Source organism: Leptodactylus fuscus, chromosome 5 (genome assembly GCF_031893055.1).
Source record: "Leptodactylus fuscus isolate aLepFus1 chromosome 5, aLepFus1.hap2, whole genome shotgun sequence".
Classification (NCBI taxonomy): domain Eukaryota; kingdom Metazoa; phylum Chordata; class Amphibia; order Anura; family Leptodactylidae; genus Leptodactylus; species Leptodactylus fuscus.
The window spans coordinates 10,904,370-10,923,875 of NC_134269.1; the positions used below are offsets into that span (position 1 = coordinate 10,904,370).

The 19,506-nt window shown below is 42.5% G+C and overlaps 1 protein-coding gene across 1 annotated transcript; it reads right to left on the reverse strand.

Annotated features, from left to right (window-relative positions):
* Positions 1-3,265: 3,265 nt before the first annotated feature.
* Positions 3,266-16,192, reverse strand: LOC142204405 (extracellular calcium-sensing receptor-like). Its single transcript, XM_075275716.1, has 6 exons — positions 16,104-16,192; positions 13,893-14,184; positions 11,718-12,533; positions 8,605-8,832; positions 6,526-6,649; positions 3,266-4,188 (listed from the first exon to the last, which is right to left on the reverse strand). The coding sequence occupies exons 1-6, from the start codon at positions 16,190-16,192 to the stop codon at positions 3,266-3,268; spliced, it is 2,472 nt and encodes an 823-aa protein (XP_075131817.1).
* Positions 16,193-19,506: the final 3,314 nt, after the last annotated feature.

Below are 19,506 nucleotides of genomic sequence, written 5' to 3' on the forward strand. Positions count from 1 at the left end.
TTTATTTTAGCCAATAAGAAGATAAACTTTACCTATGTTTCTGGTTTTTGTACATTTGTAGATTCTTAAAATAAATATTGTGGGATTTCTCAAAAATAATTTGTAGAATTTTAGTCACCTTTAGCACCATGATACAGAAATTGAAATACGAATACGTACGGTAAATTTTTACAAAAATAAATTATATTTCTGAAAAAATGAAAATTTAATCCTGAATTTCCTGGCATTTGATATGTTATCTAGATTAAAATCTGTCTCTGACAGAATATCAAATCTGCTCCAGTTATGAGTTGGTGGAATTTTTTGGGATAATTTCATTTTTTATATTGTGATTGGTGGAAAAAAATATGGCTTGGACAAAAATTTCAGACTGAAGACTCCGATGTTGGCTCCAAAGACTTGATAAATTTCTCTCCAATTTCCACTGAATTTTCTAAAGACTGAATAATTAGCTTTTTCTGGACTATAACATGTTATGGGTGAGTAGTAACAGTAGAATTACGTATATGATCCCACTAATACAGTCTGTGTATGCAGCAGGTGTATGACGGACTTACTAGGAGTAGTCTGTGTGTCTTCTACTTACAATTCCCCGGATACTTCAGCCTTCGCCTGTATCTATGTATCTAATCTCTAATAGATGGAGGTGTCTTATATACTGGAGAGCAGTCATTTCGGAGGAGCCCCATAAGGACTCTGTATGAATTATTTTTTTATGATAATTATGATGACGGGCTGGTAAGTATTTCCCTAGACGACAATCAGGTAAATGAGCAGATGTTACTTCTCCGCTATATTGTATGGCTGGTGGTTCTAAAATATTTAAGATCCTAAAAAAGTAAAAAAAAAAAAAAAAAAATAGATAGTATCTGATCCAGGGGTGAGCGGTACATTTTTAACATCAGATTCCCAATCCAAGATGTATGTGACGTGCCAGAGGTGTAGAGCCGTCCAAAAATTGTCCATTCAATTATAATTTTATAAATTTTTTTGTCATTTTATATACAGTTTTCAGGGCCCTTATAATGGGCCAATTATCAGCTCATTCTCAGTAATTCCCCAGTGTTAGGTTGCGTGTATACAATGCACATGCAATGTGTACAAAGTCCAACCGGGATTCTGACAAAGTTAGGGATTGGATGAACGTAGTTGAAGGCAATTTTATTTTTGATGGCCTTAGGGTATAGGAAGGAGGACATAAGGGTGAAGGAGCAGCAGTAGGGTTGAGCGATCGTGTTCGGAAAAGATCGGATTCCAATTGGCGATCGAGAAAATTTCACGATCGCGATCGGAATTCCAAACACGATCTTTATAGGTTGGACCAAGATCGGTACTATTTCCCACAATGCTTTGCTTAGCCTTCACACTGAGTATACGCTCTGCTCATTCTGAGTGGAGTGTATACTCAGTGTGAAGGCTCCGCTGCGGTTCCATAGGAATGAATGGAAGCAGCCGACACACAGCCTTAACCCCCTGCATGCCGGCTGTCTCCATTCATTCTAATGGGAGACTAAACTAACATCTCTAGTAGCTACTTACCTGCAGAGATGGTGCCCGGTGTTCTCCTTCTTCTTCGACTCACTGCCACTCCATGCAGTTCTTCTCGCCTCACTGCCGACTCCTCCCAGGTTAGTGTTTAAAGAGCTAGGAAGGTGGGGCTTGTGGCCTAACCCGCCCACACTCTCCTAACCTGGGAGGCAGGGGGAAGCGAGGCGAGAAGAGCAGCGTGGAGCAGCAGCGAGGCGAAGAACACCGGGCACCGGAGCAGCCATCTCTGCAGGTAAGTGGACACCAGGGGAGACTAAGTAGCCAGAGGATTAAAAAAAATAAATAAAAATCCTCTGGCTACTTAGTGATTCACTACACAGCGTGGATTCTAACAATTAAAGCATTCATTTGTTAGATTCCATGCTGTATAGTGAATAGGATTGTTTTTAAAATCCGATCTCCGATTAATAAAAAAATCCCATTGACTTGCATTGGGATCGGAATTGGGATCGAGATCGGGTTCAAATGAAAAATGATCGGAAATCGGATTTTAAAATCGATCCTGAAAAGTCAAGATCGGCTCAACCCTAAGCAGCAGGCTTGAAGTAGGTAAACACAGCCCACACTATGAGCCTGCCCCATTTCCTATCAAAAGGCAAGTTTCATCCAAGGGTGCATTTACAGGGACATGTAATATTCAATAACCATCATTGGAATGGTGGCAAAGTTCAGAGCAACATCTACGAACATTTGAAGAGGAAGGAAACAGCCTAGCCATGACACTCAGTGAGAGCAGCATCTAGGTCCTCCATCTTTCTTTGCGTCCATTGCTTCTAAATTCAACTAAAGTGTAAATATTTTATACAATATGATCGTCCATGTAACACATCCGTGGCCCAATTCTACCGATCCATAACATATATACTTTTTACAAATTCTTTTTTTTTTTTATTATTTTTTTTTTCAATTTTTGAAATTCGACATATAACTTTGGAAACCAAGTGAATTATGAGATTTTGTCTTCTAGAACAACTTTAGAAAGAAATTTTGATCTATTTTGTGTTTAAAGCTCATATATTTAAAAAAAATTCCAAAATTTTCAGAAAATGTTAAAATATTTTCACATTTTTATTTTTTTTCTGCTCTTTAGGAAACACAATTCATACAAATTAGTAAAAATATTTAACATTTCTCATAAGTCACCTTATCATTGAATCATTTTTTAATCATCTTTTTATTTTTCTAGGAAATTTGACAAATTTAGCAACAAGTTTCCAAGAAAATTTCCACAACTTATTTTTTGCCATCAAATTCAGGTGTGAATTGGCTTTGAGAGATTACTATGTTAGAAACACCCTATATTAAGAATATGATCTCTCAGAGTATTTAAATTTTTTTTTTTTTTTAAGTCTTTAGGTGTAGATATGCTTTAACCTGAATTCTTTAATTTTTTGAGAGGCTCAACCCATTGTTCTTTGGAAATTTGGATATTCAAAAATTTGAATTTTAAAAATTGTTGCCCCTGATATTTAAATATGTTATATCTAGTAGTATCTTTGCTGACTATTAGTGTCAACCCACTTGTTGACTTTATTTATATTTTTTGGTACTACTCTTTATCTACCAATTGAAGTGTAGGAACCCTCAGAAACAAAGCACCATGTCTATACTGGAAAATTTGCCCCATTGGTCTTCTTTTCAGTTTCAGAATGTTACGATTTAGCTCCTCTAAGCACAATAGACAATATACTACATTGGTGAAGATTTATTCTGTCTATTATCTGCTTGTTGCACCTTTATTCTTATTTCTCATCATAAGATATTCCTTAGAGTTCATCTCTGGTCTGAAGAGTAAAATGAAACATTTCGGAAAAAACATACAGATCAGTAAGGCCCAACTGGACCCCAGGATGGCAAATACCTCCATGGCGACTGTATATTTGCCCCGGGCACTAAGAGAGGATGGAATAAAAGATATCCAAACACTAAGAAAGGCCAACATACTAAATGTGATAAACTGGGCTTCATTAAAACTGTCTGGAAGTTTTCTGGCCAAGAAGGCCACTATGAAACTAATGGTGGCCAGAAGAAAGAGATAACCAAGCATGACCCAGAAGGCCATGTGTGACCTGTCATTACAGTCCACAATGATGAGATCTGGTTTATCTTCTGTGTTGTATTGTGGTGATGGAGGAGCCAGTGACGTCCAAGTGATACACAATAGTAATTGTAGAAGGAGACAGATACAAATAATGGAGTAGGAGACTCTTAGGGTTGTCCATTTTCTCAGACTGCTTCCTGGACGAGTGGCCATGAAAGCAAAAACCACCATGATGGTCTTGGCCAGTATACATGCAACGCAGAGAGTGAAGACCAGACCGAAAGACACCTGACGTAGGAGACATTTACCACGATCAGGGTAACCAATAAACCCCAAAGAGCTGAAGAAGCAAAGACTGAGGGACATCAGTAGTAGACAACTAAGGGAGTAATTGCTGGCTTTCACAAGTGGTGTATTGTTATAGTGGAAGAAAAGAACCCAGATAAGAACTGGGACAATTGAGGACATCACGCTGGTTGCAGCTAAAGAGGTTCCTAATATATCTTCATAAGATAGGAACTCAATGGGTTTTGGGAAGCATCTCGATTTTTCTGGATTTGGCCATTGGTCCCAGGGACATCTGAAGCAGTTCAAGGAATCTATAGATAGAAAAAAAATTGTTTGTGTAGTTTTCTGTTATTTTTGTACTGTGTTAGATAATATTAGGGACTTTGAAACATTACAATGAGAAGAAAAAAGTTTAAAAAAAACACAACGTATAAACATATTTAGAAGCAATACAGTCCTATGAAAAAGTTTGGGCACCCCTATTAATCTTAATCATTTTTTGTTCTAAATATTTTGGTATTTGCAGCAGCCATTTCAGTTTGATATATCTAATAACTGATGGACACAGTAATATTTCAGGATTGAAATGAGGTTTATTGTACTAACAGAAAATGTGCAATATGCATTAAACCAAAATTTGACCGGTGCAAAAGTATGGGCACCTCAACAGAAAAGTGACATTAATATTTAGTACATCCTCCTTTTGCAAAGATAACAGCCTCTAGTCGCTTCCTGTAGCTTTTAATCAGTTCCTGGATCCTGGATAAAGGTATTTTGGACAAACAATTCAAGTTCAGTTAAGTTAGATGGTCGCCGAGCATGGACAGCCCGCTTCAAATCATCCCACAGATGTTCAATGATATTCAGGTCTGGGGACTGGGATGGCCATTCCAGAACATTGTAATTGTTCCTCTGCATGAATGCCTGAGGATTTGGAGCGGTGTTTTGGATCATTGTCTTGCTGAAATATCCATCCCCGGCGTAACTTCAACTTCGTCACTGATTCTTGAACATTATTCTCAAGAATCTGCTGATACTGAGTGGAATCCATGCGACCCTCAACTTTAACAAGATTCCCGATGCCGGCATTGGCCACACAGCCCCAAAGCATGATGGAACCTCCACCAAATTTTACAGTGGGTAGCATGTGTTTTTCTTGGAATGCTGTTTCTTTTTGGACGCCATGCATAACGCCTTTTTGTATGACCAAACAACTCAATTTTTGTTTCCAAAATGAAGCTGCCTTGTCCAAATGTGCTTTTGCATACCTCAGGCAACTCTATTTGTGGCGTACGTGCAGAAACGGCTTCTTTCTCATCACTCTCCCATACAGCTTCTATTTGTGCAAAGTGCGCTGTATAGTTGACCGATGCACAGTGACACCATCTGCAGCAAGATGATGCTGCAGCTCTTTGGAGGTGGTCTGTGGATTGTCCTTGACTGTTCTCACCATTCTTCTTCTCTGCCTTTCTGATATTTTTCTTGGCCTGCCACTTCTGGGCTTAACAAGAACTGTCCCTGTGGTCTTCCATTTCCTTACTATGTTCCTCACAGTGGAAACTGACAGGTTAAATCTCTGAGACAACTTTTTGTATCCTTCCCCTGAACAACTATGTTGAACAATCTTTGTTTTCAGATCATTTGAGAGTTGTTTTGAGTAGCCCATGATGCCACTCTTCAGAGGAGATTCAAATAAGAGATCAACTTGCAATTGGCCACCTTAAATACCTTTTCTTATGATTGGATACATCTGGTTATGAAGTTCAAAGCTCACTGAGGTTACAAAACCAATTTTGTGCTTCAGTAAGTCAGTAAAAAGTAGTTAGGGGAATTCAAATCAATAAAATGATAAGGGTGCCCATACATTTGCACCGGTCAAATTTTGGTTTAATGCATATTGCACATTTTCTGTTAGTACAATAAACCTCATTTCAATCCTGAAATATTACTGTGTCCATCAGTTATTAGATAGATCAAACTGAAATGGCTGTTGCAAACACCAAAATATTTAGAACAAAAAATGATTAAGATTAATAGGGGTGCCCAAACTTTTTCATAGGACTGTATAGGGAGACAGGTGGTTAGTTACAGCTGGAAATCAAAGTGGAAGCATGGAGGCTACCCTGAACTGACCTCGCATCATATAACCTGAATGGTTATTGTGGTGTGAACATGTAGGACAGATGTATTATTATAAAGTTGGCTGCTCTCAAATTTTCCAGGTTGGGCTAATTTAAGATTTGGTAGATAGGATGTTAGAAGGGTCTGACATTGTACAAGGTCCTTCAAGTGAACCTTTTTTGAGAAGGAAGGTTCCCAACTGACCTTCAATCTTATAGCTACTTGATCTCTGCCATTCTGGAGATCCATGGATTTGTCATACATGAAAGTCTTTTACCATGACTATGTATTGGAGCCAGGATGGACATCTTCATTAAAGGGGTTGTGGTAAATTTACAACTTATCACTTATCCTAAATAGTTTGTGTCTATTTGGTGGGACCACTGGGACCCTCGTCTGGGCATGGGTTTTGCAAGAATGCCATCCACTTTGCAGTTACTGTAAAATGCCAAATAGTAGCATTTCTGGCCCATGGGACCCTGACCTAAGGGAGTTTTGGTTAAGAGACAAATTCTCCGGAATATCACCTGTGTGATTTGAGATCTCTCCTTGTAGACATGGGACACAGGCATAGCAACATGGTGGTTTTCCTTGTAGGACGGCCTTCCTGAATCCCATGGTGCAGCTGTCACTACATCTTGAGGTTGGCACCTAGAAACATTAAAAATTTTGTTTTATGACTTTAATTCACCATGTAAGTGACATGATTCAATATGCACCCCTGAAAAGAGGAATACCCAAAGGACAGTTCCTCCGAATGAGGAGGAACTTCTCAGAGATTGGCGAGATTAACTCTAAGGCTTTGGGTCTGTGCCATCGAATTCTACAGAAGAGTTATCCAAGAGAGGTGCTCGAGGGGGTCTTTAATCATTCAACATCATGTAATAGAAAGGAGTTGCTTGTACCTAAACCAAAAAATTAGACTGGTTCATTTCATGAAAGACATCAAGACGTTAGGAGAATAGTGGGGAACTACTGGAAAATCCTACTATTGGATGATGGAATTTGAGAGTTCCTTACATTTAAACCATCTATTACATATGGGAGGGGAAGAAATGTAAAAGATCGTCTCATACACCGCCATCTTAGCCCACCTTCTACTCCAGGGACATGTTTAGATAGATCAATACCCAAAGGCATGTTTAAATGTGGGGGTTGTAGAGCCTGTAGATATCTCAAAAAGGGGAAAATTTTTCAAACTGCGTCAATGGGTGAAATTTACAAGATTAAAAGCTACATGAACTGTAAGAATAGTGGAGTAATATACATGGCTACATGCGGATGTCCCAAAAATTATATAGGGAAGACGACAAGGGAACTTAGAAGAAGAATCCTAGAACAAGCAGGCAATGAGAGGTACATGACTGGGATCTGAGGAATCTATCATTTCAGGGAATAGAGAGAATAAAACTTTTAATAAGGAGAGGAGATTTACTTTGTATCCTCTTAAAAACAACATGGGGGATTCTGCATTAAAGCGCCGGTAGCTACATTTTATATACAGAGCTGGTATTGGGATATACCCCTTCCCTATGTTCATAGCCCTTTACTTTCATACTTGTTTAGTGCCTGACCCTTCGTTCACATCTGTGTTCAGTATTCCATCCGGGGAAGTCCACATGGGGACCCCCCCAAACGGAATACCGAACACAACTGCAAGCGCTGTGCAGTGAAAGCACATGGACCCCATAGACTATAATGGGGTCCGTGTGCTTGCCGTACCAGATAGTAGATTGTGAACTACTTTCCTGTCCGCATGATCCCTGCGGAGATCTGGGGCAAGCACACAGACCCCATTATAGTCTATGGGGTCCATGTGCTTTCACTGGCACACCACTTGCAGTTGCGTCCTCATGCAGACTCCCCCGTACAGAATACCAATGCAGATGTGAACGAGGCCTTATGCCTATTAGCTAATATTAGGACCGCGGGGTCATTTCAGGTGTATCCCATTAGGCATTTGTATAAATTTATTGAGAGGGTCAATGCCACAATCCATTGCTTTTCTTATTTTAGTCCATAGGATTGTGGAGAAGAATGTATCAGTGAAGTTGGGGCTTTACATTTTTAATATTGTGTGTCCTACCAGGGGTTAATTATTTTTAAAGCATATCAATAAAATATACTTTTTAATTTTTGCCTATTTTTTTTGGAATTTAGGATGGAATAGTGGGTTCTGGTGGATTTGTTTGGTGTCCTCAGCTCCTGGTATCTTCTGGCTTTCTGGGTTGTGTCTTTGGCCCCAGAGGACTACTGATGCCTGTGATTGGAGTGCGCCATGGAGTGCAACACCATTATACCAGTTTAATACAAGCAGTCAATGCAATCACAGATGTCAGCAGTCTACTGGGACCTCTGCCGAGTTATCACATCTACCTTGACCAGTTCCCTTTTAGAAAGAGGTTGGTACAATGTCTCTTCGACTTGGCAGCGCCTATAGCTGTGAGGTGAGTAGTGTCGTTTTGAGGCTATGTCACATACAGTGTTCACGTGTGTTACGGTTCTCTGTATATATATATATATATATATATATATATATATATATATAAATATTTTTTTTAAACTACAGAACCTCTAGTCTTTTTGGTATTTCTATTTCCTCCCACCTGTTTACTCCCCAGGTTCCACATGATCTGACTTGAGTTCATGGTCAGAGTCCGATGCAGAGGAGCTGTATTATTATAGTAGCCTATCTTGACATGTGCCAAGGTCCTGTCGGGCTTCATCTGCCAGTTTATAATGACGTAAACCCCAGGAGGATCCCCGTTCTCATCATAATAAGGTGCATTGTCCAATTTAATGTTAGGCCGAGCCCTCCGAATATAGTAAGTGAGCTAAAGCGGGGAAGAAGATTTAGTGAGAAAGTATCAGTAAGGTTATTCTAGATAAGAAGTCAACATAATATCAATGGGCAGAACCTCAAGTCCCTATAGTCACATATCATTCTAAACAAGGCAAATTCTGATACATGACAACCAGATTAGTGTTCCTGGCTTTGTGTCCCTTCCAGATTCCTACCCCTAGTAGTCACAGCAGGGCTTTGCTTCCTCCCAAATGTTCATGTTCAATGAATAGGTTTTTGTTCTTCAAAACCGCAAACATAGAAGTAGCCATGTCATGTTCTCTCTTCTAGGTGTCATAGTAGTGTTGTCACTCGTACCCTTTATAGTCATGGTACTAAAGTCTAAATATATTTAATGGTATGCTCCAAAAACAGTCATTTAACTGCAGCACCTTCTTCACCTCCCTGAGAGGCCACCTCCACCAACTCAACCTCTTTGCATTATGATGTTTCACTTATTCTGGCTTGGTTGGACTTTTTCCTCTAGCCCCCACCATTCCTTAGCAGTAATTTCTGTTTGTATCGGCACAATAATACTCTCTTACTGTCAGGAGGGTCTGTCAATGTCTTACAGTAGAGAGCCAAGTTAGCATATTGGGTCTTTAATCTAACAGCACAAGTTGCTCAGGAATGGTGGAAGGCCAAATATCGAAGGATGTCATAACCTATAGTTATGGAGGAGGTGACAAATCCTCTTTAAACGCAATGTCTTTTTTTTTTTTTTTACTAATGATGCTACGCGTTTCGGAACGCTACTGGTTCCTTCGTCATGCCATGACGAAGGAACCAGTAGCGTTCCGAAATGCGTAGCATCGTTAGTCAGCTCCATGCACGTGTACCTGCCACCTCGGTATGCTGAATGAAACATTTTAGATGAACAAATAAAAGCTACATTTTAAGGATTCTTGGTGACGCTGGATTCATTCCGGAATTTGATTCGATATTCAATATTCGTTTCAAATAGCCGCTCAATATTCACCTATTCGAACGAATATTGAACCCCATTATAGTCTATGGGGAAAAATGCTTAGTTTCAGGGGATCCCACCATTCGACTCAGGAGGGTCACCAAGTCCACTATGACACCCCAGGAAATGATGCCAACACCCTGGAATGCAACCGGGACAGCAGGGGAAGCATGTCTGGGGGCATCTAACAAGCCCAAGTCACTGTATTATGTCGGGACCCCTGTCAGCTAGCGATATGCTGGAGCTGACTTTTTCCCATAGGAATGCATTGACCAACGTTGATTGGCCGAATGCCATACAGAGTACGGCATTCGGCCAATCAACGCTGCTTCTGCCGGAGGCTCATCTGTGAGGAGGCAGAGTCTAAGATCGGACCAGAATGGAGACTGCTGTGGACCGCTTTTAGACTCCGCCTCCACTGGCAGAACCAGCGTTGATTGGCCAAATGCTATAGCATTCGGCCAATCAACGCTGGTCAATGCATTCCTATGCCGAGATCTAGCAGTGCTGGCACTGCTGCACTGGAGATTTAGCAGAGCTGAGTGTGCGCTGAACCTGCTGCACACTCAGCTCTGCTGCATCGGACTGCTACATCGGACACTGCTACATTGGCCAGCACTGCTACATTGGGCCATGCGCTCAGCTGGGCTACTCCGGAGATGCAGCTAAACAGAAAGCATGCCCAGCACTGCTACATCGGAGATGAAGCAGAGCTGGCTGTTGGCTGAGCTTGGCTACTCCGGAGTAGCCAAGCTGAGCGCATGGCCCGATGTAGCAGTGCTGGCCAATATAGCAGTGTCCGATGTAGCAGTCCGATGCAGCAGAGCTGAGTGTGCAGCAGGTTCAGCTGTGTCAGCACTGCTACATCTGAGATCAGACCACAATGGAAACTGCTGTGGACCAATCTTAGGGTGAATTCACACTGAGTAAACGCTAGCTTATTCTGAACGTAAAACACGTTCAGAATAAGCGGCGTCTAAAGCAGCTCCATTCATTTCTTTGGGAGCGGGGATATGAGCGCTCCCCATAGAAATGAATGGGCTGCTTCTTTCACTCCGTGCAGTCCCATTGAAGTGAATGGGGAGTGCCGGCGTATACGGCAAGCTCTGCTCATGCCGGAGCGTACACGCCGGCACTCCCCATTCACTTCAATGGGACTGCACGGAGTGAAAGAAGCAGCCCATTCATTTCTATGGGGAGCGCTCGTATCCCCGCTCCCATAGAAATGAATGGAGCTGCTTTAGACGCCGCTTATTCTGAACGTGTTTTACGTTCAGAATAAGCTAGCGTTTACTCAGTGTGAATGCACCCTTAGACTCCGCCTCCTCTGGCAGAACCAACGTTGATTGGCCGAATGCTGTAGTCTGTATGGCATTCGGCCAATCAACGCTGGTCAATTCATTCCTATGGGAAAAATTCAGCTCTCGCACATCGCAAGCTGACAGGGATCCCGACCAGATAGAGCCCCAAAGAGCTGGGTGAGTAACATTGCCCCCTAAATAAAGGTAATCCCTAGCTAACCCTGCCTGTACATCTGTCCCTGTCTCACAGTCACATAGTTCACAGTCCCAAATTAATCAAATGTTAAATCCACCATTCGTATAAAGTGGAGGTCACCTGATTTCGTCCGCCAATTCCTTTTCCCGATTTTTTTTCGATGCCTCTGTTGTCGTAGTTCCTGTCCCACCTCCCCTGCGCAGTTATTGGTGCAAAAAACATGCCAGGGAAGGTGGGAGGGAAGAGGAATTTTTACTGCGTTTGCCTCGTGGTATTCGATTGGTATCGAATACCTCGAACGGCCTGATATTTGATTGAACAGTGTTTGCTCATCTCTAGTTAGTAAAGACTATTGATTATTTTCTTTCTCAATTGTCTTTTCCAGCACATACAATATAATACATTATTATTACCTGCCATGGTTTGAAGTTCCAGATGTCTGCACAGGTCCCATTGATGAACGGCCCCTCACCTACTTTGCAACTTTTCATATCATCTAAAGCTTTGGATACAAGGTAGACTGTAACAAACATTTTATAAGTTGATTTCAGGCTGGAGATGTAGTTGGAATTGTTCCTGACATCGTCTATACGTTCCGATCCCGTGCATATCTTCACTGATTTTTCTAACAAAACTGTTTGGTTTTCAGGAACAAATTGGCAGGTGAAGACTTTCTCCCAATACATCTTCGTCAATGTTGCTGTTGGATGGATTTTGGCCAAGAATTGACTTAGTCCTGGGACATCATAATCTACGCTTACAAATCCAAGAGTACCCGATAACACTGGAAGATAGTTTCTAATGGACAATAACGCTGATCTGGCCCAACCGGCATTGGCAATAAAGATCTTCCCGGTGATATTCTGCTTCACCAGCTCATTCAAAATAGGAACTAAGTCAGCTTCAATAGAAAACATAACTATAACCGTAGCTGTGGACTCCTTTATGGCCTGTACTATACGTGGGGCGTTGCGATCTGGTTGGCCAAGTAGAATATATTCCATGAAGGCCACACAAGCTCCGGCCTTGGCTATTTCTTCCTTTATTGGCTGAATTCCCTGAAGGCCGTAATCATTGTCAAGAACCACAAGACCAATCCAGGTCCAACCAAAGCTGAGAATAAGCTGAGCCAGTGCTTTAGACTGGACCACATCACTCGAGATAGTCCTGAAGAAGGATGGAAACATTTTCCTGTTACTTAAGAGGGGAACACTGGAAAATGGACTGATCTGAAAATTTAAAAGAAGATAAATACAAATGTAATATAGTTTGATGGGAATTTTTTAAAAAAATTAGATTTGGAGTCAACTTTGAACAATTTCAGCATCCCAGAGCAATGCTGCAATATGTTTTGTCTGTGTGAAATTTGCTCGATCGCCGATCAGGATCCGATTTTTCCGATCCCGATCCTCAACCCTAGTCAATGCTTCTCTATGGGAAAAGTCACTTGAGGGTTGAGCCGATCTTGAAATAATCTCTGACCTCGATCCCGCTGGAAAATATCGGGTTGGAATTCCGATCGTGAAATTTACTTGATCGCCGATCGGAGTCCGATCTTTTCCGATCCCCATTGCTCAACCCTACTCATGACCAATCACAGGAAACTGGGTGGGGTTTAAGGAAAGGGTTTATATTCTGTAGTAAAGTTAGTCCAGTGGTTGGGAAGTCCAGCGGTTAGCGGTCCAGTCCAGTAGATCAGTAGTATAGAAGTTCAGATCTAGTTGCACTGTTCCAGTACAAGACACTCTGCTGAGTGAGACAGCAGGAGAACTCATCCTAGAAGCTAAAGATTCAAACCATCTTATTTCAAGGTACAACTGGAGGCTGCCCCTAGAGTTAGTGAGAAAACTTTGGGGGTTCCCGAGAGATATTGGTGTCCATGCTATTGGGAGCTAGCCTACAGAGGTACTGTACAGGAGTGTTCCATATCAGGACCTGCAGCCCCTTACAGTCCCCTATCTGCTGAGTTAGGGAGTGGTACGAGAGGAGGAGAGGAGAACAGTATGTCAAGTACTACAGTGTCTATATTGCCGTGGCTAAACTCTTAAGTCTTGGACATTGTGCATAGAACTGTATGCTGTAACCATCTTGCAAAGCTGCTGGAGAATCTGTTGGCGTTGTTCAATAAAAGTTATTTGGTTTACCCTGCCATCGCTGGGCTCCTGAGTCGCTGCCTGCGTCACCATCAGGGCATCTCCTGAACAACATCTACATGGCTTAGTATTGAGAGGTCCCTTCTCCTACAAGGAGTGCCCCGGGGAAAGACAAGAAGCGCAGGTGTCCCCCTTTACTGCACAGCTTTGTGGAGGATTCGGAGTGTGTGAGTAGTGCACCAGGCCTAGCAGGTGGCACAGTCCATGTCGTCATATTCTGCACTCTCCGATCCCCCTCCGCCATGTTGTTGTACAATGTACAGTACAAAGGGAGCAAACAAACAGAAAACTAGACATGGTCTTTAAATGTAGTAGTACAAATCTAGTTGGAGAGTTCAGGAGTCGAAGAGGTATTATTAGTAATTCGAGTCAAGGACAGATGATCAATGAGATGGGATCTATGGTGCCCCCTATAGAGTGGTTATCACTTCTTACCTGCGGATATTTGATGGTCCCCAAAACATGAGCCAAGATGATTGAATTGAACGAAACTGTGGCCCCAAAAGCAGCAATGAAGAGTAGTCTAGAATTACATTGGTTGTCGGTGATAGTCTTACTAGAGTCAGTCAGGAACTGTAAAGCCCCTTGTAAATCGTAGTGAGGTATATTACACGGGTCATACATCTGGAATCCTAATGTCATGTTCGGTAGAATATTGGGATCTTGGTTGATTTCCTCAATGGTAAACAGGAATGACTGGACCCGGTGGTAATATTCCAGGCTGAACCTTCGTAAAACAGAAAGGGGAAGAAACATAGTTACCATTTTGTCTGATTTTTATATTGTTATTTCTTGGGGTTTTCTTTATAATTTAGTAGAGTTATTAATAGTCATTAAAGAAATTTTTGAAAGATCATGATAAAATCAGGGGGGCTCACACCTGCCTCTGGTTTGGGCACTCCGCCGGGTTTCCGTCTTCTGCCCTGGGGAAACTGGGCAGGAGACGGAAACCCAGTGGTCAGTTTTCAAATCCATTCACTAGAAACCCAGCGGAATGTCCAAACCGGAGACCGGTTGCAGGTGAGAATCCCCCCTTAACGGCAAACAAAAATTCATGTTGGCTGTTTATATAGAGTTTTTTGACACTTTATAGCTACATTTATTTCCTATAAGCATGCAGGAAATTCAGACGCCATATAATAAGCATGTTGTTGGTATTGATGATCCGCCTGCTCTGGCGTTTTGACAGCTGTCAAGCTGGCCTGCTGCTGAACTGGTTCCTTGCGCTGTGCCCATGATTGTTGTGGTATCTCAGCAGCTCGCTGGAATGTCATATAATGAGTGTGTTGTTGGCATTGATGATCCGCATGCTCCGGCATTTTGACAGCTCTCAAGCTGGCCTGCCGCTGAAATTGTTTCTTGCACTGTGCCTGTGATTGTTCCAGCATCACAGCAGCTCGTTGGAACATCATATAATGAGCGTGTTGTTTGTGTTGATGATCCGTCTGCTCCGGCGTTTCGGGAGCTGTCAAGCTGACCTGCCGCTGAACTCATTCCTCAAGCTGTGCCTGTGATTTTTCCGGTATCTCAGCAGCTCGCTGGGACACCATATAATAAGAGTGTTGTTGGCATCGATGATCCCCCTCGGCTCTGATTGAGGAATGGGCCTAGTCCGGAGGAGGGAGTGTCTTCAGGTCAAATCGCAAGGTGAATTGGCCCGAAGAATGAGCATCTCGCCTCTTTTTCTGGGATCCGGAACAAATCGGCTCCCGGAAAAAAGCGGCTCCCATTGATTTCAATGGGAGCCGTCTTTTTGGTCAGGATTTTGAGGCCTCAAAATCCTTACCAAAATACTCCGTGTGAGCTTACCCAAAGAAGTCTGCTCTCCTAGCAGACTGAGGCAGAACTTGGTTGGAAAGCCACCTAGGGGGTTGTGACTACCTGAAGGGGGTTGTGACTACCTGAGAGGTTCCTGACTTTTTGAAATGGGTTCTATTGTAGGCGAGGCAACCAACTTTTGTTTAGTTAGAGCCAAGATGGGCAGATGTTTATTTTATATTTTTCTTTGCTGCTGCATGTACCAGTGTTCGTTGGACTGAATAAAGCTCGACATTTGGACTGTTACCTTGGAGTCGGTATCTTTGCCAACCACCTAGCACCCCAGATGTCCTGACAAAATAAACCTTGGAGGAACTAAGCCAAAAAAAGAGATGAACATGACCTAACAATAAGGGCCCGTTCCCATGATGTAACACGGCGCTCATTCTGACACGTAAAAACGTGTCAGTATGAGCGCTTCAAAACAGAATCCCATTGATTTCAAAAGATCTCAGTGGAGAACATCTAAAGAGAACCACTAGCACATTTTTGAGGAAGGACCTTTGCCCCCCACTAGAACGACTTAGAAGATCTCTCCCCTTCACTATCACATTGTCCAGGACCTTCTCCCCCTGACCATTTGCTATAAATATCCTTGACCATTTCTTACAAGTCTACTTATACTGATACAACACTCGAACCTTTTGTTTCATCTGTGGCTCCTTCAGATCATGAGACAAAATTTGTAACTTGTACCCGTGACCCCAGCTCTCCAAGAAAGAAAGAAATGCAGATCAACTTTTCTATCATATATCTCTGTATATGGAAAGTGAAGGGAATTAAATGATATATCAACCACAAATATACAATAGTTCAAGACGGACTTACAATGTGCAGTTGGTCTTGGGAGGCCGGACGTTGAAGGTAAGTTTTTGGTAGATCTTATCAGTGTTGATAGGTAATAAAACTCCAACCATGATATCTCCAGATTGTCTTATGCCCTCTAGGTCTGATATAGGAGGTAATCTACACATCTGACCCATGGAGTGAAAAACTGACCTTGGGTGTAAGAGAAGGATCTCGATAAATGCCATATACAGATGGACCATGTTCACATAGTTATCCATTGGTTGATCTGGGAATGGAAAACATGTAAGATCACTTACTGTACGTTATACCATATGTCCGCATTAGATCATGTTTTATTACTATGTTACAACCCAGTAGAGGCAACCGGAGAGTGAGAATAAAGATGACACTGGCTGTGCCACCTGCTAGGCCGGGGACGCTCCTCTCTCACCTCAATTCCTCTGCAGGGCTGCATGCAGCCAAGGGGGGTCCTGCAGCACTATGTGATGGAGAAGATAGTGTCTTGTTTCCCCCGGGGCTCTTCTAGTTGGGAGAAGGGACCTCTCCTACCGGTAGCTGAGCCAGTGTGATGGTGTTCAGAAGGGCCCTTGGTGTTGATGCAGGTAACGACTCAGGAGTCCAGTGTTGCTGGATAAACCAAAGAACTCTTTCTTGAACAGCTTCAACAGATTCACCAGCAGCTTGCAGATGGGTACAGATACAGTTTTCATTCCCCAAAGCGTTGATCTTAGTAGTTTTTGCCAGGAATGACACAGACTCTGCAGTGATACAGTTCGCCTACTCCTCCACTCGTACCACTCCCTACCTCAGCGGGTAGGGGCTGAAAATGGGGCAAAGAGTCCTGATAGAGACCCGAGTACCTGAAACCTTGGCTGAAATACTTCTGTCATGTACCTCTGTTACTCCTACTGGCATGAAAGCAGACGTCTCTCTGAGATGAAAGACTTTCTGCCTATGATAGGGGCTATCTCTGGATAAACTGGGATACTCAGAGATGCACAAAATAACTCCCTATCTCAGGGACTATCTCCGGAACGAACCTGGAACAAGAAGACTCCCTCCTAGAGGCTGGGCTGGTGTCTGCTGGATTCCTAACTGACTTCTCCCTCTGGAGAACTGGAACTGGACTGGACTGGACTGTGATTCCCAACAGGGAACTATAAACCCTTTCTTCAACCCCGCCCAGTGGTCTGTGATTGGCCATAAGGTAGTACAGCATTGTTCAAATTATAGAAAGTGTAAAATATTCAGAAAATGGCAGATTTTTCACATCTTACATAGAATATGGAAGACGGGACAAACAAGACATAAAACATAAAACATATAGCGGCTCACTCTGGGATGCTGCAATGTTATATACAGTTAAAGAATTTCCAAAATCCAAAATCACAAATTAGTTACAAAAAATATATTAAGTGTATATTTTTGTGTATGCAGCAGGTATATGACGGACTTACTAGGAGTATTCTGTGTGTCTTCTACTTACATTTCCCCGGGTACTTCAGCCTTCGCCTGTATCTATGTATCTAATCTGTAATAGATGGAGGTGTCTTATATACTGGAGAGCAGTCATTTCGGAGGAGCCCCATAAGGACACTGTATGAATCTTTTTTTTTCATGATAATTATGATGGCGGGCTGGTAAGTATTTCCCTGGATGATAATTTCCGTGGTGAGCGAGCAGATGTTACTTCTCCACTATATTGTATTATTGAAGGTAATAAAATATTTGAGATCATAAAAAAGTGATCTGATCCAGGGGTGAGCTGTAAATTTTTAACATCAGATTCCCAACCCAAGATGTATATGAGTTGCGGAGGTGTAGAGCCGTCCAAAAATTGCCCATACAATTAAAATTTTGTAAATTGCGATACATTAAAGTAGAATCTAAATGAAGAAAGTAAGTGTAATATATTAATACATTCCATATAATATTATAGAAATTTTGCCCCAGCCTAGAATTTTAGACTGAATTACTATACTATGAATACACAATGATATGTACATGTATCCACATTCCCAACACCACGTCCCCTAAAAATATTAGTGCTACATACCGCACCCCTTAAAATATTGGTTTCTCCCACTGTGCCCCCTGTAAATAGCATCAACACAAGGACAATTCCTGTAATATCTGCAACTAGAGATGAGCCAACGGCGTTCAATCAAATTGGTATTCGATCGACTATCAGGCCGTTCGGGATATTCGATTGCAATCGAATAACACGCGGCAAACGCATTAAAAATGTGTATCCCCTCCCACCTTCCCTGGCACGTTTTTTGCACCAATAACTGTGCAGGGGAGGTGGGACAGGAACTACGACAACGTAGGCGTTGAAAAAAAATTGGAAAAACCATTGGCTGCCGAAAACATGTGACCTCTGATTCATAAGAATAGTGTCGGCCATCTTCGTCTGATTTTCGTTTTGGAGTGATAGGGAGAGCTTGTTCTCAGTGTGAGAAACATACAGTGAACCTGCCAATCATGAAGCAGGGTAGCAGCAGGGGACGTGGGCGAGGACGTGGACGTGGATATCCAGCTGGATATCCAGTCCACAATCCAGATACTGGAGCAGGGCTGTCAGAAGTGCCCCTCATCAGTAGCAGAAGGGGGTGGGGACGTGGATATCCAGCTGGGTATCCAGTCCACAGTCCAGATACTGGAGAGGGGCTGCTAGCACCCAATTCACTCATCTTCCTCCTCCTCCTCCTCCTCCAACCCTAGCCCCTTCACCCTAATGTAATTCTTAAAAAACTTCATTAATTTTTCATAGTTACCCCCCAAGGGCGTGCAATGCAATATTTTAGGGCTCCATCCCAAGGGACTGCAAAATAATTTTTAGGGCTCCCCCAAGGGCCTGAAATCTAATTTTTTAGAGGTCAACCCAAGGGCCAAAAAATAAAACACTGCTGCTACAAGGCTCTACTCACTCCAAGGGCCAAAAAAAACTGCTGCTGCATGGCTCTAATCACCCCAAGGGCCAAAAAATAAAACACTGCTGGTGCATAACTCAACTCACCTGAAGGTCAAAAAGCACTGCTGTTTAAAGGCTCAACTCACCTCAAGAACCAAAAACACTGCTGGTGAAAGGCTCAACTAACCCCAAGGGCCAAAAACATTGCTGGTGCAAGGCTCAACTAACCCCAAGGGCCAAAAACACTGCTGGTGCAAGGCTCAACTAACCCCAAGGGCCAAAAACACTGCTGGTGCAAGGCTCAACTAACCCCAAGGGCCAAAAACACTGCTGGTGCAAGGCTCAACTAACACCAAGGGCCAAAAACACTGCTGGTGCAAGGCTCAACTAACCCCAAGGGCCAAAAACACTGCTGGTGCAAGGCTCAACTAACCCCAAGAACCAAAAACACTGCTGGTGCAAGGCTCTACTCACTCCAAGGGCCAAAAACACTGCTGGTGCAAGGCT